Source organism: Pelophylax lessonae, assembly GCF_965119305.1.
Source record: "Pelophylax lessonae genome assembly, chromosome: 9".
Taxonomy (NCBI): Eukaryota; Metazoa; Chordata; class Amphibia; order Anura; family Ranidae; genus Pelophylax; species Pelophylax lessonae.
This window is the reverse complement of record NC_138776.1, coordinates 247038344-247061281: the sequence shown is the minus strand read 5'-3', so window position 1 is coordinate 247061281 and position 22938 is coordinate 247038344. Positions and strand designations below refer to the sequence as shown.

Sequence of the window (22938 nt, the reverse complement as noted above, 5' to 3'; positions counted from 1 at the left end):
TTCAGTCACTACAACAATCTCTTCTTCTCTCCCCTCCTCTGTCAGTAGACAGTATTATACTGTAAGGGCCCAGTGGGCAAGTCAGGAACCATCAGCCTCCATTTTTTCACCGGCCCGACTGACCAGTCTTTTGTCCAACCCTTGTGTGACTGCTGAATGCTGCAGTACCCTGTGATGGGCCCCTTCAACAGCCAATGGGCAAATGTTCACGTCAACAGAAAGCAACATAAACACTGCAGAGGAGACCTTTCTAGTGAAGCAGAAAGAAGGAAGAACGTGAATCCCGGGTGTCACATGACTCGTATTTAGGTAAGTATTTAAGGCTTTAGGTATTTTATTTATTTATTTATTTTACAGTGGGAAAAATAATTATTTAATGCGGAGTTCCAGCCTAAACACACACTCACCTGTCCAACGGTCCAGCGATGCGGCCGCCCGAAGTCTCGTTCTTCTCCCTCTCTGTCTGTGGCGCCGGCATCACTGCTGTGGGCACCCGGCTGTGACAGTTTTCGGCTTCACAGCCGGGTACGCACTGCGCATGCGCGAGTTGCGCTACGCGTCGTGATTGACCGGAAATCTTCTGGGACCTCTGACATGTCCCAGAAGATTGCAGGGAGGGAGGGGGAGAGGAGAACTTCCGCTCAGGGCGCCGCGGCGCTCTGAGCGGAAGTGGGAGCGGGTACCTGTCAGAACAAGGTACCCGCTCCCCCCCCCCCCCCCAAAAAAATGACATGCCAAATGTGGCATGTCAGGGGGTTAGAACTGCCTAAAGCGGAAGTTCCACTTTTGGGTGGAACTCCGCTTTAATTCCCTGCAGATTTTGTAAGTTTGCCTACTTACAAACAAATAAAGGGTCTAAGATAGAGACAGAATATCAACCAAAAATCCAGAAAAAAACACACAATTCAAATGTTATAAATGGAGTTGCAGTTCAGTGAGTAAAATAAGTATTTCATCCCCAGGCAATACATGACTTATTACTTGGTGGAGAAACCCTTGTTGGCAAGCACGGGGGTAAGACGTTTCTTGTAGTTGGTTACCAGGTTTGCACACATCTCAGGAGGGATTTTGGTCCACTCTTCTTTACAGATCTTCTCTAAATCCTTAAGGTTTTTTGGCTGCCTCTTTGCAAGTTGAAAATTCAGATCTCTTCATACATTTTCTATAGGGTTAAGGTCTGGAGATTGGCTAGATGACTCCATGACCTTAATGTGCTTCTTCTTGAGCCACTCCTTTGTTGCCATGGCGGTATGTTTTAGGTCATTGTCATGCTGGAAGACCCATCCACGACCCATCTTCTGTGTTCTCATCCAAGATTTTACAATACACGTCCTCGTCCATTGGCCCCTCAATGCGGCAAAGTCAGTCTGTACCTTTAGCAGAGAAACCGCCCCAAAGCATCATGTTTCCATCTCCATGCTTGACTGTAGGGATGGTATTCTTAGGGTCATAGTCAGCATTTGTCTTCCACCAAACACAGGGAGTTGAGGTAATGCCAAAGAGCTCAACTTTGGTCTTTGACCACAGCACTTTCTCCCAATCCTCCTCTGAATCATTTAGATGTTCATTAGCATGACTGTGCATGTGCCTTCTTGAGGAGGGGGACTCGCCGTGTTTTGGAGGAAGAAAAACGCTGACCACTGAAAGTAGAAGTGTAAGGCCCCTTTCACACAGGCTTTCCGATCAGGTCCGCCTGTCAGTTTTTCAGGCGGCCCTGATCGGATGCTCCATGTACCTCCTATGGAGCAGCGGGTGTCAGCGGTGACATGTCCGCTGACACCCGCTGCTCTCTGATTCTATGTGGTCCGTGATATCCAGACAAATGGAAACCCTATTTTCGATCCGTCTGAAGGATCGGATCGGATGAAAGCGGACAGGCGGTCCGTTTTCATTCGATCTCCCATAGAGGAGAGCGGGGATCTGACAGCTCCATCTCTGCAAAGTAAGCGGAGACGGAGCTGTCATCCGCCTGCTCAGCGGGGATTTTGCCTGAGCACTGGTCTCCACACACAGGTATGTGATGTATTTTTGTACATCCCTTTTTTTCTAAACTTCATGTAGTATAATTTGTGGGCCTAGGATTGGTATTCCCATAATTCCACTCATGAGCGATATGACATTTCATTCATATATGCTTTAAGAATAGGGTGAATACTGGACTGTACTTAATCTTACCAGTATTGCTGCCAACTAGTCCCTTGTATCTGGGTTCTTCTCTCTTGAATGTTCTTTTTGCCCCTTCTTGTGTGTGTGTGTGTGTGTGGGGGGGGGGGGGGGTCCATCGCCCCCTATTATTTGATTCTTATGCTTGGATGGATTCCCAGCACAATTTTGTAATTCTTTCTATCCATTTTGTGAGACCACTTGTGTATGTTGTATTCTCATATATACATGTATTTGAATATATGTTATAATTTCAGAGATATCAGTATTTAGGGCTAAAACAACTAATCGATTTAATCGACAACTAATCGATTATGAAAATAGTTGTCAACTATTTTTGTAATCGATTAATCGGTCAGCCAATTAATTGTCCTGCATACAGAATGCATTATTTGTTTACATATCAGAAAATACAGTGCAACGCACATACAGCTTAGTACACCGTCCATACATGTATGTAGATGGCAGAGAACTTGTGAATGTGTGAGGAGCAATGCCTCATGGGAAATGTAGTCCTGGGCAAGAGAAGGAACCAAGGCAGAGTTTTTTTTTTTTTTTTTTTACCTTGCTTACAATCACTTTAAGGGCTCTGTGCAGGGAAGATCAGTATCTGAACCCAGAGAAGGTGGAGGCTGATAGACTAGAGGTGATAGAAGGCATTACAATTACATTTAGACCACATTCACACTGGTACGACTTGGACCACGACTTGTCAGCCTTACAAGTCGCGGTCCTCACGCTCCCATTCTGTAGTACAGGAGCCGTTCTAATAGGAGCGACACAATTCACTCCGACTTAGAAAAAGGGTCCTGTACTACTTCGGGGCGACCTGGAGGCGACTTGCATTGACTTCCATTATGTGAAGTCCGTGCAAGTCACAGGTCGCCCCATAAGTCGGAGCGACCTAATGTGAACGGAGGCTTAGAGTAAAAGTATACTAGTATTGTGCATTATATTTAAAATTATTATATCCATGGGGTCTCCCTTCGGGGGAGCTCCACTTAGTACTTGGGGTGGGCTGTTTCGGCAGGCCCCCTGAAGAACGGGGTCAGTTTGGTTTCGGCCGACTGACCACAAGTACCTTAAATCCCTGTCAGGAGTCTTGCGCCCCGGGGGATCGAGGTTTCGGGTCCTACCTCTTCGGAGGGAAGACCATACGATTTCGCACACCCTGTGCTTTTTTGTGTTCTCACCTTGTGTGTGTGCACTTTTTTATGCACCCGGTGGAGTCTTTTGAGTGTGTTGCACACGCTACGGGCTTTAAAAAAAAAAAAAAAAAATTATTATATCCATGAAAAAAAAAGTCTCAGCTTTTAGTACTACTTTAATATATAAATGTTATTCCCCCTCCACCCTTTATATAGCTTCATGTTTCACTCCCAGTTAACCGCTTGCCGACCGCCGCAAGTAAATTTACTGCGGCGGTCAGCCCCTGCCAGGCAGAGTGACGTTAATTAACGTCACTAGCCTGGGAGGGTCTGGGGAGCGAGCGCGCGCCCGCGGAGGCGCGCTCCCACGCGGTCACGGACCCCCCCGCGCGTGTGACCAGCGGACCCGATGTCCGCCGGCCACTCGGCGATCGTCGGGGGAGAGGGAGAATGTCAGGCAGCTTGTGTAAACAAGCTGCCTGTCATTCTCCTCGCTGTAAAGACACTGATCACACGGATCTAGTATGTAGATCCGTTGATCAGTGTCCTTACAGCTAGAGCCACAGCCAATCACAGTAGAAACCACGCCCCTAGGGACACACACAGCCCCTCCCTCCCAAATAAAGTTAACCCCTTCACTGCCAGTGTATTTTTACAGTAACAGTGCATATGTATAGCACTGATTACTGTAGAAATGTCACTGGTAGCCCCAAAAGTGTCAAAAATGTCAGTCAAGGGTCCGATCTGTCCGCCGCAATGTCGCAGTACCGCAAAAAAAATCGCAGATCGCCGCCATTACACGTTAAAAAAAAAAACAACAAAAATGACAAAAATCTTTCCCTTTGTTAGTAAACGCGATAACTTTTGCGCAAACCAATCAAAATACGCTTTTTGCGATTTTTTTTTTTTTTTTTTTTTTTTTTTTTTTTTTTTTTTTTTTTACCAAACATAGGTAGGATAAAACAAATTGGCCAAAAATTTTAAAAAATTTTGATTTTTACATTTTTTTTGGGAGGAATTTCATATAAAAAAATGTGAAAAATATTGCTATTTTTGCAAAATTGTCGCTCTTTTTTTGTTTATAGCGCGTGATCAAAAAATCGCACAGGTGATCAAATACCACCAAAAGAAAGCTCTGTTTGTGGGAAAAAAAGGACGTCAAATTCGTTTAGGTACAGCGTCGCACGACCGCGCAATTGTCCGTTAAAGTCACGCAGTGCCGAATCGCAAAATACCCCCTGGTCTTTTAGCAGGAAAATCCTCCGGGGCTTAAGTGGTTAAAATATCCTGCATAACCGACTTCTGGGCATATTTTGTTTTTATATACACACACGATACAAGATATAAATACTTTCACTGTTTCACAGTAGAAATTATAATTATATTACAGTAGCTATTATCTGCTGTTTTATTTACTATAAAGTCTATTTTTTTTTCCCCATCATGACAGGTGATAAAAGCATGCTGCTGCTACTAAATGTCTTATGCTGCCCATACATGTATTGGATTTTTGGACAAAACTAATTTGCATCTATATTTCTACAAAAATGTTTTGTATATTTGTTGAATGGAGGAGTGTTGTTTGAAAATTCCACAATGCAGTTAACATTTAATTTTAAAATGAATATAACTCCTGAGCAAAAACCACATACAGTATTTGAAGATTCGTCCATCCGGCATATGATCTTGGAGGTCACGTGCGTGGTCACGCCCAGCGTGACTACGTGACCTCCGAGATCGTCATCATATGCCGGATGGAGTGGTATCACCCGGGTGTCACTTACGGGAAGTTGGTGAAAGACGGATCGGTATCGGGTGGGTGGGAGATGGAGCCGGTGAGAGACGGAGCGATATTGAGTGGATGCTGAACGGAGCGGTATCACCCGGGTATCACTTATGGCAAGTGGGTGAGAGATACCGATCTGCTAATGTGGAATTGCTTATATATCTTTAATTTGTACATATGTGAGTAGCCTATTTAATAACATTTGTAAAGGGAATTATGCTATGTGACATCATTTTACCCTTACATGAGCAATATTTGGAATATCGGCAATATTGGCCAGTTCCGGGGCCGATACAGATATATCGGCAAAAGTCGATATCGGCCCTCGATATATCAGCCTTGCCGATAATCGGTCGATCCCTAATTTAAACCTCCAATAATACATATATCTGTCTCAGAGTGAATTAAATATCCAACTATATAGCTGGATATTTATATTTACCACTGCATATAAATATTCAAGAATATTAACTAAATTATACACCAACCTTTTTTTTGTTTTGTTTTTTATCCGATTAGTCGATTAATCAAAACAATAATCGGCCAACTAATCGATTATGAAAATAATCGTTAGTTGCAGCCCTATCAGTATTATCCTGTTGTCCAGCATCACCCTGAAGTAGACTTGGATAAGTTGAAACGCGTTGGGGCTTTGGACAAGAACCAATGGGACTGTACTCTGCTGTGCACTGTCAGGCCCATGTTGTGATGTGCTACATGGGTTTGATTGCTTATGTGATTGTTTTAACTGTTTGTCATTTGAGTCCCACTTTGTGGGGATGTTTTAACTCATGTTAACCGCTTGCCGACCGCCGCAAGTACATATACTGCGGCGGTCAGCCCCTTCCAGGCAAAGTGACGTACCGGTACATCACTAGCCTGTGAGCCAATAGGGGGCGAGCGCGCGCCGCCGGAGGCGCGCTCCTGCCCCCGCTCGTTCACGGACACCTCCGCGCGAGTGACCGGCGGACCCCGATGTCCGCCGGTCACTCGCGATCGTCCGCTGTGAAGGGAGAAAGGCAGGCAGCTAATGTAAACAAAGCCGCCTGTCATTCTTCCCTGTGTAACAGCAGAGAGATCTAACGGTCCTGCTATGTAGGACCGTAGATCTCTGCTGTTACATGTAAAGCCACATCCCTGCACAGTTAGAAGCACGCCCCTAGGGACACACTTAACCCCTCCTTCCCCAATAAAGTTAACCACTTCCCTGCCAGTGTCATTTTTACAGTAACAGTGCAAATGTATAGCACTGTTTACTGTAGTAATGTAACTGGTACCCCCAAAAGTGTCAAAAATGTCAGTCAAGGGTCCGATCTGTCCGCCGCAATGTCGCAGTCCCGCAAAAAAAATCGCAGATCGCCGCCATTACTCGTTAAAAAAAAAAAAAAACCACAAAAATGACAAAAATCTTTCCCTTAGTAAACGCAATAACTTTTGCGCAAACCAATCAAAATACGCTTATTGTGATTTTTTTTTTTTTTTTTTTTTTTTTTTTTTTTTACCAAACATATGTAGCAGAAAACAAATTGGCCAAAAATGTTAAAAAAATTTTATTTTTTTTATTTTTTGGGGGAATTTCGTATAAAAAAAAAAATGTGAAAAATATTGTTATTTTTGCAAAATTGTCGCTCTTTTTTTGTTTATAGCGCATGATCAAAAAATCGCACAGGTGATCAAATACCACCAAAAGAAAGCTCTGTTTATGGGAAAAAAAGGATGTCAAATTCGTTTAGGTACAGCGTCGCACGACCGCGCGATTGTCCGTTAAAATCACGCAGTGCCGAATCGCAAAATTGGGCCTGGTCAGGAAGGGGGTAAAATCTTCCGGGGCTTAAGTGGTTAATAAATGTATAACTTTCTATTTAACATTGTTCCTATTGATAACATGATTTCTGGCATCCCTCAAAAGTCCCACCTCCTCCCCTTCTGGTCTATTTGGCAATTTTTGTCTATCTATCAGGGACGGGTGCCTCTTCTTCATTATTGATATGGCCAACAGTTAGATGGTTGTGAATTCTGCTTTAACTAGTTTGTTTGGACCAAGCTGGCCCAAACAAACTCTTTCCAACACTGACAGGTGCATCCGCTGAGCGTACCATATAAACTGCATGTAGCCTCCGCTACATTATACAGCACTGTGTTCTGTCTGTGGGATGCAAACTTCCCATGCCACACCAGGTCAGCTATTCATAGGCAGCTTTGTATTCTCTGAATGTATACAATGCTTTTCCTGATTGGCTGAGGTAGAGAGGAAGAGCAGGTGATGTCACAATCTCCGTGGCCCAGCCAATCAGAGAAAGCTTTGTACTCATTTAGAGAATACAAAGCTGCTTATGAATGCCAGGGCAGTGCTCAGCCCGACTCAATTTTATTCTGGATATTCAACGAGAAGTTTTTATCCCACAGCCGGAACATAGGGCTGTATACTGTATGTAGATGAGGCTACTCACAGTTTATACAGCGCTGCCACCAGGTGCACCTGTTGGTGTGAGAAACAGCAACTGGTTAAAGTGAGAATAAAGCTGGAGATCGGCTTTAAGGGCTATGTAGGGAGGGGTGGTGGAGCTGGGCCTGCAGAGATAGTAGTTGGACACTTCCAGAGGAGAGGTCTATAATAAGCAAGGTGGGAGAGGTCAGTTTTAGAGAATTGATGGCTCCTGGAATAGTCCTTTTTTCTTGCACGTTTTAACCACTTAAGCCCCGGAAGATTTTACCCCCTTCCTGACCAGGGGGTATTTTGCGATTCGGCACTGCGTGACTTTAACGGACAATTGCGCGGTCGTGCGACGCTGTACCTAAACAAATTTGGCGTCCTTTTTTTCCCACAAACAGAGCTTTCTTTTGGTGGTATTTGATCACCTGTGCGATTTTTTGATCACGCGCTATAAACAAAAAAAGAGCGTCAATTTTGCAAAAATAGCAATATTTTTCACATTTTTTTATATGAAATTTCCCCAAAAAAAAATGTAAAAATCAAAATTTTTTAACATTTTTGGCCAATTTGTTTTATGCTACCTATGTTTGGTAAAAAAAAATCGCAAAAAGCGTATTTTATTGGTTTGCGCAAAAGTTATCGCGTTTACTGACAAAGGGAAAGATTTTTGTCATTTTTGTTGTTTTTTTTTTTTTTTCAACTCGTAATGGCGGCGATCTGCGATTTTTTTTTTTTTTTTTTTTTTTTTTGCGGTACTGCGACATTGGGGCGGACAGATCGGAGCCTTGACTGACATTTGTGACACTTTTGGGGTTACCAGTGACATTTCTACAGTAATCAGTGCTATATATATGCACTGTTACTGTAAAAATACACTGGTAGTGAAGGGGTTAACTTTATTTGGGAGGGAGGGGCTGTGTGTATCCCTAGGGGCGTGCTTTCTACTGTGATTGGCTGTGGCTTGAGCTGTAAGGACACTGATCAACGGATCTACATGCTAGATCCGTTTGATCAGTGTCTTTACAGCGAGGAGAATGACAGGTGGCTTGTTTACACAAGCTGCCTGACATTCTCCCTCTCCCCCGCCGATCGCAGAGTGACCGGCGGACATCGGGTCCGCTGGTCACATGCGCGGGGGGGTCCGTGACCACGCGGGAGCGTGCCTCCGGCGGCGCGCGCTCGCTCCCTAGACCCTCACAAGCTAGTGACGTAACCCTACGTCACTTTGCCTGTGAGGGGCTGACTGCCGACGTAGATCGGCGTTAGGCAGTCGGCAAGTGGATAAACTACATTGCAAGTCAATAAAAAAGGCTTTATGAAAAGGAAATATGTTGTAGGTAAGCATTTTTAAAATAACATATTTTTTTTGTGCTTTTCCCTGCAAAGCTGGTGACGGGGTCTCTTTAAAAGTAAAATAACACTCAGTAATGGAAGCACCACATGGGTTGTGGACTTTAACTGCATCCGACTGTCCATTTCCTGCAGTTTAATTAGAATTCTTTTTACAATGTTTTTTTTTCCTTGTTAGATGGAAGACGTAAGAGGAATAACTTGAGATCCCGTCAAATGATCTCTCCAGATGGTGAGATGGAGGAGGATAATGTCATGTCCGATTCCTCAGAAGGAAGCCACATTATCGTAAAGGTTGATCCAGCAATTCACAGCGCAGATCCGCCATCTGATGATGGTCACCCACACACTGACGATAATCTGGCAGCTCATGCTGGGTGTGAAACCTCCCCATGCGCTGAATGTTTAGCGGCCAGAACAGAACGTAACCCACGCCAAAGGTCTAATGCAAGGGAGAGACCATATTCATGTTCAAAATGCGGGAAATGTTTTTCTTGCAAGTCCTACCTAATCATGCATGAAAAAATTCACACAGGGGTAAAGTCCTATTCATGTCCTGACTGCGGTAAGTGCTTTTCTTGGAGGAGGACTCTTACCATACATAAACGAGTTCACACGGGAGAACGGCCATATTCCTGTACCGTGTGCGGAAGGTGCTTTAGACAGAAGTCAGTCCTCGACCTCCATGAACTAACTCACAGGCCGGACAAGCCGTTTTCCTGTTCTGAATGTGGCAAGCGTTTTATCCAAAGAGGACAGCTTATTGCTCACATGAGATCTCACACGGGAGAGAAGCCTTACTCATGCGAAGAGTGCAGGAAATGCTTTTTTTCAAAGTCAGGCCTTTTGAGGCACCAGAAGAGTCACACCGGGGAGAGGCCTTTCTCGTGTCCAGAATGCGGGAAGTCTTTTTCTCACCGAGCCAATCTGGTCCAACACCAAAGGGGCCACACGGGTGTTAAACCACATTTGTGCTCTGAGTGCGGGAGAGGCTTCAAACGAAGATCGCATCTGAAGGAGCACCAGAGAGTCCATACAGGCGATCGCCCCTACGCCTGCTCCGAGTGCGGAAGAGATTTTGCGAATCGCTCAGCCTTAATTAGGCACGAGAGACTCCACACCGGTCATCGCCCGTATTCCTGCTCTGAGTGCGATAAAGGCTTTACCAACAAGTCCGATCTGGTTAAGCATGAGAGAGTCCACTCTGGTGACCGCCCATTTTCTTGTTCAGAGTGCGGGAGAGGTTTTGCCAGTAAATCAGCCATGGTTAGACATGTGAAGGCCCATGCTGGTGAACTCCCATATTCATGTCCTCAGTGTGACAAACAGTTTTCCCATAAGTTCTCCCTTATGTCCCATCTTAGTTCCCACAAAGGACAAGAGGTCCCAGTTTCGGGAGGCGGCAGCTGAGCAAGGCTGTGCAGACACTGGTGCTTATTAAGGGGCTACAGTGTTAGGACACAAGCTGGAAGATCAATATTTCTGTTATAACTTTGACGGATGTGCAAAGTGGGTGACTTCGCTGATTCTCATGTGGACAGTTGGTGGCAGATATATACTTTTTGCTGTGGCCAGTTAGTTCTATGGACGCAACACAAACAGTATTGCAAGCTTAGGAAATATATTATTGATTAATATGTTATGATATGCAGAATAAAAGTTTCAATTGTCAGCGGGTGTTCAAAAAGGGTGTGAAAAGTGGATAAAATTTGTATGTTGAAACTGCTCACAAATTTAAGAGACTGATGGCTCAAACTGATATGGAGTGGTGGGTATCGTTTGGACAACGTCATCAAAAAATATTTCTGACAAGCGTTCCATGCAGGCTAAATAGGAAAATTTCCCTAAATGTTTTCATTGTTATCCCATATTCAGTTTTACTCAGCTCTATCCAAGCTTGTTGGCCTTGTAGTGGAACATGAATAATTGCAGTCCACTTTCTGGAAAAAAATAAGAATGGCATAGTGTCTGTTTGGTAAGCAAGAGGCCTACTTTGAAAAATGGAAGGACACTACAGCACTATGCAGGCCTGCTTTATGCTTTTCTTTTGTAGTTATTAAAATTCTACATTCTGTAGGATTTTTTTTTGGGGGGGGGGGGGCTCTTGGGAGTTAATCCTGGCACTGTAATTGGTTGCAGCAGTAGGTTAGCACAGGAGTTTATATCCGCATGGAAGACTGGATGGTCTGTTATACAGTGTGGTGGGCCAGCTCTGTGCCAATTTCCCAAAAAGCTAGAGGTACACACAAGGAGGTTGAGCATAAACACATCTGACCCTGATGAGGTTTGGGTGAAACACTGACTGATAAGCAGATTTATTCTCATGCTTCCATGATAAAGTTACCAGCAGGGGCGGTAAAGACTTCACCGAAATTACACCAATATTAGCCGTTTGTGACTATAACAGCCTTCACTGTTCTGGGAATGCTTTCCACAAGATGTTTGAGTGTCTATATGTAAATTGCGCCCATTTAGCCATAAGAGCATTGGGAGAGGTCAGGTACTGATGTGTGACAAGAAGATCTGGCTCACAATCAGCATTTCAGGTTCATCCCAAAGATATTCAGTAGGGCTTAGGTCAAGGCTCTGTGCAGGTTCCTCAATACCATACTGAAAAAATCATGTCTTTATTGCAGTACACCAATGAAAGTAGACCGAGTAAAAGAAGGTTGGGTGCAACCACTATCTTTATTAAAGTTGGCTGTACACTTGACCGAAGGTTGGGTGCAACCATGATCTTTATTACAGTTGGCTCTACACTTGACCAAAGGTTAGGTGCAAACACAATCTTTATTAAAGTTGGCTCTACACTTGACCGAAGGTTGGGTGCAACTACGATCTTTAATTAAGTTGGCTCTACACTTGACCTGAAAGTTGGATGCTACCACGATCATTATTAAACTTAGCTCTATACTTGACAAAAGGTTGGATGCAACCACGATCTTTATTAAAGTTGGCTCTAGACTTGTCTGAAGGTTGAGTGCAACCACGATCTTTATTACAATTGGCTCTACACTTGACCGATGGTTGAGTGCAACCACAAGACTATCCAACAGGATCTAAAGGGCCATACACACTATCAGATTATCTGAAGACTTTTTCCTTCAGATTTACCTTTTCTATGTAGTGCAAGGGCCTGCCGGATTGCATACAAATTGAAAGTGTTTAGGTTTGACCTCATATTATATGGTTTTGGTAAGTCTACAGACAAAAGTCTTCAGATAATCTGATAGTGTGTATGGCCCATAGTAGTCAAGCTCTAAGAGTGAAAAGTTTAACTACTACCAATACGAGTATTCTATACCCTCCTTCTTTTGGAATCCGGAGTTGGAGCTGAGGATACACTTTTTGGACACCTACCAATTACACCAATATTAGCCGTTTGTAAATATAACAGCCTTCAGTGTTCTGGGAATGCTTTCCAAAAGATGTTTGAGTGTCTATATGTAAATTGTGCCCATATAGCCATAAGAGCATTGGAGAGGTTAGGTACTGATGTGTGACAAGAAGATCTGGCTCACAATCAGCATTTCAGGTTCATCCCAAAGATGTTCAGTAGGGCTGAGGTCAAGGCTCTGTACAGGTTCCTCAATACCATACTGAAAAAATCATGTCTTTATTGTGGTACACCAATGGGCACAATTGTCTATAATGACTCTGTATGCAAATGGTTGTCAGTATGAAATGCATGGTTGTGTGCTTGATTTTAAAATGGGATGACCAACAAGCTCATGTAGATGTGAAGGGCAGGTTTCTCACAGATTTGGCCATTTATCTGTGTTTTCGGATCACCCACTTACTTGTTGGGATATAAAACCATTGGTTTGAATGGAAGCATTATCTGGTTTGTTCTTCTGAATCAAGCCAAGCTTATAGTGCTATTTACAGGCCTTGTGCTGCTGAATTTAGCCCTTCCCTGTAAGAAGGTCTCTGTCCTGTGACACCTGGGCTAAGGGCTGTTCAGTTCTGTTTTAGCACTGCTCGTAAAGGGTATGCAGTACTTCTCTGTAATACATGCATATTTCCCAAAGATAAGACCCTGCAAGTACATAAAATCATATTGATCGGCCAGAGATGCACTCGGCTCCGAAATTCCTGTTTAGTGCTGTTGGCTCTGCCCAGTTGTCTTTTGCTTAATTATCAACTCAATCGCTTCCATTCTCATCTCCACAGCATAAACCATAATTATTTTCAACACAAAGGAACCACTGAAATACCTTTCCAGTCTTGTGGAACCCCTGCTTAAAATGACTATATCTACAACTCATGATACATTAGTGTGATGGTCAGTGGGAAGAATGCTCCTTACACTTGTGGTCACTGGGAAGAATTATCTCCTTACAGATAGCTAAAAAGATCATCGGCGTCAGTGGGGAACCTATCTGAGAGGCAGAAACTGCTCATTGCTCAAGGAACCTACCAACCTCTGGAGGAACTCTAGTTGAGAAACCCTACTCTAGTCTAAGATTAGAACTAGGATGGCCAATTAGACTCCGAAGTGGAGGTTTGCTAAAACTGGTGCACACAGAATCCGGGGCTACTGTGCATATTAACCAATCAGTTCTAACTTCAGCTTGTTCAGTTAAGCTTTGACAATAAAACGTAGAAGCTGATTGGTTACTCTGCAGAGCTGCATCAGTTTCTATGTGCACCAGTTCTAGTAAATCTCCCCCCTTGTGATAACACAGGAAGTGTGCACAGGACAACCCCAAATTTCTGATATGATCAACAGGTAATGTTTTCATTGAACGCATATAACAAAGACTTTTATTGCAAGATTTAACTCGCCAAAAGTTAGAACCTAGCAATTAACTAACACAATTGCTGACTACCCTTCCCCAGGGACTATGGTAGTGGCCACACTACTGCATCTATCGGATTGTATAATGACTGTGTTGACTTCTGTAAATAGTTTATTTGCATTTTGAGTTTGGCACCAGCTCTTATTGGGCTTTTCTGGTCAAGGAGTTTAGAAAATATGCTGGTATTTTTTAGGGCTTCTGATCACTATGAACATGCAAAAGTTATCAGGTTACCGCAACCTAAGACCACCCCATAGAAGTATTCAGTCCTTGGTCAGTAGGTTGCTTTGATCCTTTTGCCTGTTATTGTATTCAAAACCTGGCTACATTCGCTACAAAATGTCAGCATGGCAGAATATCCTGCTTCCCCAAAGTTCATTAAACCTGGCTCTACATTTGACCAATTTTCTTGCAATTTTTGCCAGCTTTGAATGGCAAAAATGATGGAGCAGTCTACAGTAGGGATGCACCGATCCGACTTTTCTAGTCCCGATACCGATACCCTGGCTTTGTGTATCTGCCGATACTGATACCGATCCGGAACTACACACATACACAATATGCATGCGGCTTCAGTACAGAGCAAAGCCACTGCTTCCTGTGGATTCTAGGACAATATCCCCCGGGAAACATCCCCCCTGGACAACATCCCCCCGGACAATATCCTCCCTGGACAATATCACCCTAGACAATATCCCCCCTCTAACCCTATGTCCAGGGGGATGTTTTCCGGGGGATATTGCCCGGGGGATGTTGTCCCGGGGGATTAGGTCCAGGGGGATGTTTTCCGGGGGGATATTGTCCTGATACCTTCCTGTGTATGGCTCCTCCATTCCCAGGCGGAGTGCATCTGATATCCCTCCACCTGTGAGCCGGACCTATACAGGAAGTAGCGGCTCCGTGCAAGTAAGGGACAGCTGAGCCAGGACTCAGCAAAACCGGATTGGCCCGTGGATCGGTTAATTTTACCGATCCACCGATTCAGCTATTTTGGCAGTATCGGCACCGATATCCGATCCTAATATCGGATCGGTGCATCCCTAGTCTACAGTGACCCACTATGATCATAGGTTTCTTCTGACCCTTTAGTTAATTTGTGAAGTTGAAAGCTAGTTCTGATTGCAAGAAAATCGTTCCATGTGTATAGCCAGATTAGCGCCTCATTGCTTCGTTTCATTATGTTTATAATTCATCTTTCAATTTAACTTTTTTTGTTTCTGTATTGAATAATGAATGTTGATCACTGTAATCCTTGTTTGAAAGTAATTAAAGATTAATTTGGAAGTGTCAAACTTTAGTCCTGTGTTATTTTTGGAACAAAAATGCATGTACATGCTGGAGGCCCATCTCTAACAACTGTGTTACCTTTTGTAGACCTCTCTAGCGATTTTTCCAAAATGCATCAACAAGTAAATATTTATTACTCCCCCCTCAAAAGATCAGAAGCAATCTGTATGTGTTTTTATTCTATTTTGTTTTACAAAAGTTTATCAAATTATTTTTAGTATTTTTTTTTTTTTTATACAGCACAATATCTCAATGCGAGACTAATGCCTTGTACACACGCAATGATTATCGGCCGACCGATCGTCCGACTTTTGTCCAGAGTGGTGTTTTGTTGGTTGGAATGTGCCTAGACTGCACACAAATTTTCTCGGCCAACAAAAATCTACTTCAGAAGTGATGTCATGTGCTGGTTTACTTTCCGTGTGTTTTTTCTTCTCTGAGCATGCCCAGTCTTGCTCATCAGATTTTTGTCTGCCGGAATCTGTACTGACTGACGAAAAATCGGCCGTTGTGTTGACTGCCAACAAAAATTTTATAGCCTGCACACCAGATTTTTTTCGGCCGAAAAGTCGGAGTCGGTTGTCGGAAGCATCATACTAACAAGCCGAAAATTCACGGCCAATTATCGACGCGTGTGTACGGGGCTTTACTCTCCTCTTGACTATGATTGTAAGTAAACCAGGTGTTTACAAAATGCATGAGACAAGAGAGTTGTTAACAAGACAGCAGTATGAGAATATGGTTTTGCATAATAACAGGTCTATCAGTAACAAAGTAAAAAGCCTGCTCCTCATGAAAGACAGTTGTGGCCTCTATCAGTTGAGGAGAAGGAGCCCTAACACCACTGTTCAGACCTAGGAGAGGAAAGGCATTGTACAAAAAGCAGAGAGAAAAGTAGGAGAAAGAGAAGGGTGAGGAAGGTGTAAGAGGGAGGTTAAGAAAAATTGAGAGGGAGGGGGGGGGGTTCACGCAGGATTCAGCCATATGTAATGGGGCAGGTGAAGTCTAAAATCAGGCTGTTATCATAAATGATCAATGGATCCCAAACCTTCAAAAAATTAGCATGGGTGTCATTCAAAATAGGAGCGAGCATCTCGTGCACCATAGTCCCCATAAGTCGCAGTTTAACTTTAGCAAGGTTTAGAAATTGCTTCCACCAAGCTTTTGGCAACATCTGGCGTGCTGCCATGAACACAAAGCTTGTCGATTTCCCTTTGTTCCTAGTCAATTTAAATTCTATTTTGTAACAGCCTGTAGTACTCCTCTCTTTTGGTGGTACCAGGACATCCGACGTTCACGTCCTCCAATGTCTAGCGCTGTTATATGGACGAATACCCTTAGCAATGGCCACATCCCATCCTAATGACTATAGTGCAGATATGATGTCAACAATATAACTGTAGAGTGAGTTCAAGGGACTGGTCTTTAAAAAACAGAAATGGGGGGGTGGAAGATTGCAGGGCCAACAGTTAAAGAAGCGCTTCAGTCAGTTCTACAAAATGTAAAAGTCAGCAGCTACAGTTACTGTAGCTTCTGACTTTTAATAAAAATACACTCACCTGGCCAAGAATCAAGCACTGTCCTCACCTGAGCTGGTTCTTCACCAGTCTTCGGGTCCCCTGTGCCGGCATGTTAACTGTAGGCAGCCAATGTGACTCCTTGCAGCTTCACAGCCGGCTGTCCACTACCCATGCGTGAGCCGCGCTGCACTTTGTGAATGCTCCCACAGCCTTCTGGAACCTGTGATGTATTGCAGAAGGTTGCAGTGCACCTGCCTTGATCCTACCGAAAGTTAACGCGGGTACCTGAAAAAAACGGGTACCCGCTCCCACCCAACCTCCCCCTCTACAAATAAAAAATGTACTCCAAATGTGGCGGAGGGGGGGTGGAGAAAGTGTGGAACTTCCCATTTTTTGTGAAGTGCTGCTTTAGGGTAAGTATTGCTCCCCCTTCTTACTGGGTTGTCCGGGTGGCTCATTTCTGATACCCACTTAGCCAGCATTGTCCCGCTGAGATCCGCTTGTATTCTGCCACCTCTCAAATCCACGCCACCATGGTCTTGTGTGTCTCTTTTTGGTTAAGCCGGCATGCCTCCTGATAATGAGTTGCTAGGCCACCCCCTCCTCCTTTTTAAATGAAGCGATATGCCTCCTGGGATACATGACTTGCATATCCCAGGAGGCAAAGGGAGGACCTTGAATGACATTCGCCCAGGCAAATGGTGTGCAACGGGAGGCGAGAGGCACTTTTTATTGAAAAAAGAAAAACACACCAAAAAAAAAAAAAAGACATTCTTATTACCTGCAATTGGACGGGAAGGGGGGATGGAGAGGAGGGAAATCTCCCCTGAGGGTGAATATCTGCATTGAGGTAGTGGTTTCTTTTGGTTGAAGACACCATGATTGCAACTACAGAGCCTTGAAAAAGTATTCATACCCCTTGAAATTTTCCATATTTTACCATGTTACTTGCGCCCAATCCTCTTCAGTCCCATAATACATTAGAGAATGGGAAATAGAAATAGGTCAAACTTTTACTCCTCCACAGGTCCAGAGACTAAACTTTCACTCCTCCACAGGTCAAGAGGCTAATTAGGCTGACACACTTCACCTCCATAAGCTCCCGTGGCCAAGAAATGTCTTACAAATTTATTAGTAGATGATATCCGACCCCCTCCCGTCTAGTGCAGATATACCTGACGTTGGATGGCCGCTGTTGGAAGGGCTGTAGTCACCAGGGCTAGTTCCTCCACATATGGTGGTCTTGTCCCAAGAATAAACTGTTTTGGGAGGATATTGCCCCATGGATTAAACAAATGACTCTTAGACCTAAAGAATCCTCCTCTATGCATTTTCTTTTTCGTGGGGGTCCCCTCCTCCACCAAACTCTACAAAAAAAGTGTTACTCCTCATCTACTGAATGCGGCTAAATCATTAATACCTAGATTTTGGAAATAATCCAAGTTCCCTACCTTGCTGGATTGGAAACGGGAGGTTGATGTAACTATGGAGGCTGAACGATGGGTTCATATGGTCAAAGACCAACAAGACACGTTTAAAGACATATGGTCCAGTTGGATGTATTAATCATCAGAGATCTTTACAGATTAAATGCCTTTACCGTACAGGGCCCAAGTACTGCTCGAAATCTGGGGGACACTCATCTAAGCAGAGCAGGGTGTTAATGGGCCAGCATCCCCAATTGGGAAAAACAAAAGAGAACCCCCCTAAGGGGACAGGACTTTAAAGGCTAAAAGTAACACCACAAATATAAAAAATATACATTTTTAATATGACACATTAAAAGTCACAGTGATACATATACATAGAAACAATATTAGTGAGGTATAAAATCATGTCATGATCACACAAAGATGATGAAGCATTGATTTCCAGTAGACACCCTACGTGTTACGGGAAATACCCTTCGTCAGGGGTGTGAATATGGGAACTCATGCATGAATCGTTTTTCATAGGTAGATTAGCTGACCATGTCAGGGTGGAGTATGGATCCAAAAGGTGGATAGGTGGAAAAACAGACCAGGATGGAACATCAAAAGTAAGTGTAGAGAGGTGGTCCAAAAGTGTCTCCAACACAGGTCCCTGTATGAGAATCCGGCTGTATTTCTTGGATAGATCAGATAACAATCTACAGGAAAGTGTCTAAATATAGTCCTTAGGGAAGCCAGCATAGAGAAAGCGCTGGTAGATCATAACTTATGCACTGAATAATAGTGGCAATCCAAGCCTGCAGACCAGGAGTTCTGATAGCTGGTGGACGTAAATAAACCAAACAATCGTCTGGGTCAAGAGGAGCCAGCCAACTGATCGAATAACTGCACGTGTCCCTCAGAGATTCATCTAATTTCTGATCTCCCTCTCTGTTTCTTACTTTTTCCCTTTTTCTTCTTAATCCTCTATTTCCTTTCTATCATTACCCATGAGGTATAGCTCAATTTGGGATAATGCTTGTATATTGTCCACCTTTATGTGTCACAGGATGGTGTTAGGATATTTGCATGTTCAATCCCCGTGAGTCACCTTGATTTGCCCTTGTCTGCCCTGTCATGCCTGTGTTGACGATGGTTCGGGCAGGGTTGCCACTTAATCCCTTTAAACCTGAACACATGTTAATTACACAGGGTCCTACGCTGGAGCCCTGATCAAGGGCAAAGCTCCAGACAGCGCTGGGAAAAAGAAGCCAGGGGAAAAGACTGCGAAGGAACCCCGGAAAGCCACTGGTGAGTCCCCCCCTCCCCAGGCCCCTACCACCTCCTCCGACCCATCCCTCCCCACCCCCCCCCCTGAGTCGGAGGTGACCACACCTGCCCCTGCCTCCCCCCCCTCCCAGCCCCCCCCCCCCGCCCTGTCCTCCATGGAGGAATTCCCCACCCTGCTCACCGCCACCCCCACCCCCACCAGCAAAGGCCGAAAACGGAACCTAGATAGTCCAACAACTGATGAACCCACCAAGCGGCCCACAGTGGCACAGCAACATGACATCGCTGGACTGGACCCAGTGGTGGAAGACCTCGAGGACCTCGAGTCTGCGGGGGAAGACGAAGGAGGAATGCAGGATGGTAAGGATCTGGCTCCCCCAGGGACTGACCTCACCCAGGACCTGATGGACAGCATCCTCGAGGAGAACGGCCTGAACCAGGACACCGGACAGGCACAAGAGGCAGTGGAGGAACCACACCCCCCCAGGGGAGGTAAGTTCGGCCCACCTGCTAACTAGCCCCTTTATCTCCTTTACATGATGGCAGAGATCTCCATCTTTTCCATTAATGATAGGAGCATCAGGGATGCGTCTAGAAGACAGGTGGCGCTGACTTTTCTTTCCACTCAGCAGAGTGATGTCTACATGCTCCAGGAGTGTGCCCTACCCTTCTCGAGGAGGTACACTCATCTGTCCTCCCAGTGGACCCATGGTCCCTCCTACTGGTCTGGGGGTGTCGATTGTAAGTCTGCGGGGGTAGCCATTCTTGTCAGGGGTAGTCGTTTCACGCTTGACTCTGTCCAGGAGCTCGTCTGCGGCCGTCTTTTGGTCGTAGACGGCTCGTGGGCGGGAGAGCCAGTTAGGCTCATCAACGTGTACGCCTCCCCAGATAAGAATGAGCGACTGGAGCTTTTCCAGACCCTGCGGACCCAACTCGTCACCACCAGGGCAGTAGTAATCGGCGGTGATTTTAACTGTCCGATTGAGGAGGATGGGCGCAGCTCCAGCATGTATGCAAAGCTCGACACCACGTCTAGGCTGCTCAAGGAGATGATTGCAGAGGCTTCCTTGAAGGACGCCATGGGATCCATAGGGAAAGGTTCCGTGAACTATTCGTGGTGCCGTCCTGATGGATCTGTGCGTTCTAGGATAGACTTCGTGCTCACCTCCAAGACAGTCAGACATCGCGGGTTCTCCATGGTCCCCTGCTTTTTCTCTGACCGCAGGGCCATTCACTTTCGGGGTGACCTGGGCGAGGGCTTTGCCCCCGGTCCGGGCTCCTGGAAGTTGAATGGCACCCTGCTGGAAAATGAGGAACTGCTGGAGGAACTCAGGGAGGCCTACATTACCTGGAAGGAGGACAAGAGGTTCTTCAGAAAGGTAAGCGACTACTGGGAGTTTGTGAAAGTCAAGCTACGCAGCTTCTTTCAGGCAAGGGGACGCCAGCAAGCGTGTGCCAGGAAGAGGGAACTCAGGAGACTGCAACGCCAGATGCAGTCCCTGCAGGACCTTCACCACTGCGGCTGGGACGTTAGGCAGGACCTGGAGGACACCAAGAAGAGCCTGAAAGGACACTTCGAGGAAGAATCCAGGCACCTCGTCTTCCGTTCCAAGGTGGAGAATCTTGAGAAAGGTGAGAAATGTAACTCTTTCTTTTTCAGGAAACTTCACTCAGGACACACTCCCTTGTCTGAGCTGCGGGACGAGACAGGAACACTCCAGAAGGGGAAGGAGGCCGTGATGCAAGTGGTCAGCGACTACTACACCAACCTCTACTCCCCAAAAGAAACAGATACGGCTGAGGCCGACAGGTTCTTGTCAGGTATCACTAACCAAATTGATCCTGCAGGTATGTCGGCAATCAACGCCCCCTTGGCGCTGGAGGAACTGCACTCTGCCGTCAGATCCTTTAGGCAAGGCAGGACCCCGGGCTGCGACGGTCTCCCAGCGGAGCTCTATGTAGCGCTGTGGGATCTCGTTGGCCCGGACCTGCTCAAGCTGTACGAGGAGATGGTGGTGGAGGGCACAATGCCTCCGTCGCTGAGGGAGGGGATGATCACGATTTTGTATAAGCGTAAGGGGGAGAGAGGGGATCTGAAAAATTGGCGTCCCATCTCTCTCTTGAACGTGGACTACAAAATCCTCGCCAAGGTTCTGGCCAACAGGCTGAAATCTGTCATCGGACAGATCATCCACCCGGATCAGACTTGCGGCATTCCTGGTCGCAGGATTGCGGACAGCCTTGCGCTTGTCCGGGACACGGTCCAGTACATTCGAGGCCGCCGTGTGCACGCGGCCCTGGTCAGTCTTGACCAGGAAAAGGCCTTTGACCGTGTCTCCCATGAGTTTATGTGCAGAGCTCTGCGCAGGTTTGGTCTTGGGGACATGTTTTGTTCGTATGTGAATGTGATGTATAATGACATTTGTAGTACGGTGTTGGTGAATGGCTGGAAAACTGACCCTTTCCCTGTTCTCTCTGGGGTCAGACAAGGCTGCCCTCTCTCACCTCTGCTTTTTGTTTGCTGTATAGAGCTCTTTGCCGAATGCATCCGACAGAACCCAGAGATCAGAGGGATCACCGCACCGGGACCGGACAGAAGGGTTGTCAAGTGCTCACTCTACATGGACGACGTAACGGTGTTCTGTGCTGATCAGCGCTCCATCGACTCGCTCGTCCAGACCTGTGAGGACTTCGGCAAAGCTTCAGGGGCAAAAGTCAACTGCGGGAAGTCAGAGATCATGCTCTTCGGAAAGTGGTTCCTGCCTTCTTCTGCATCCATCCCTTTCAGCATCAAGGCGGACTTCATCAAAATTCTTGGAGTTTGGTTTGGAGCTGAGGGCGCAGCCCTGAAGTCTTGGGAGGAGAGACTGTCCAAGATGAGACAAAAGTTTGGACTATGGAGCCTCAGAGAACTCACCATCGAAGGGAAAACACTGGTACTCCGCAGCGAGATCCTCCCTGTGTTGCAGTACCTCGCCCAGGCCTGGCCCCCCCGGGTCAACACCTGCAAGGCCATCACCAGGGCGGTGTTCCACTTCATCTGGGGCTCCAAGATGGACAGAGTGAAGCGAGCAGTCATGTTCAAGGAACCCCTCAAGGGCGGTAAGGGCGTGCCCGACATCGCAACGTTACTGGGGGTGTTCTTTGCCTGCAACTGCATCCGCAGAACTTTGATTGACAAAACTTCGGACTCTGGAGGCAACTCCATGTCCCGTTTTTTCCTCCTGCCTCTCTGGAGGTCCCTTGGATGGGACAAATGGGACAGCTCCATCCCCTACAACTGGGACACTCCTTGGTACTACTTGGACACTTTCAAGTTCATCAAGGAGCTGGGGCTGCATGGAGTTAAGCCCGACTTGTGGAAGCCAAAAACTATCTACAAGTTGATCAGAGCATCGGACATTGCTGAGACTGTTCCAGGCCTCCCTTCAGCCACTTGCAAAGTGGTCTGGAGGAATGTTTCTTCAAAGAGACTCACCAACAGGCATAAAGATCTGGCGTGGATGGCTGTCCAGGGGGGTTTGCCACTCAGGACATTTATGCATGCCAGAAACTTGTGCAGATACAGGCACTGCCCCTTTTGTATCATCCATGAGGAAACGTCTTTTCACGTTTTCTGGGAGTGCTCATTTGCACAGAGCCTGTTGAGGGCCTTGGAACCTGAACTGAGAGACTTTGTTCCACAGACTGCCATCACACATTTTGCTGTGCTGAATGGACTTTTTCATGGAACTTTTTCCCAGGAGGAC

The 22938-nt window shown here is 45.7% G+C and overlaps 1 protein-coding gene across 1 annotated transcript in view; it reads left to right on the top strand.

The window, feature by feature from the left end:
• Window positions 1-22938, top strand: part of LOC309564357 (uncharacterized protein) — a 1447080-nt gene that overhangs the window by 1350626 nt on the left and 73516 nt on the right. Inside the window, exons 10-11 of the mRNA XM_082268984.1 lie at window positions 9060-10286; window positions 18446-18528. Coding sequence (XP_082125110.1) covers window positions 9060-10286; window positions 18446-18528 — 1310 coding nt within the window. The remainder of the gene's footprint in view (window positions 1-9059; window positions 10287-18445; window positions 18529-22938) is intronic.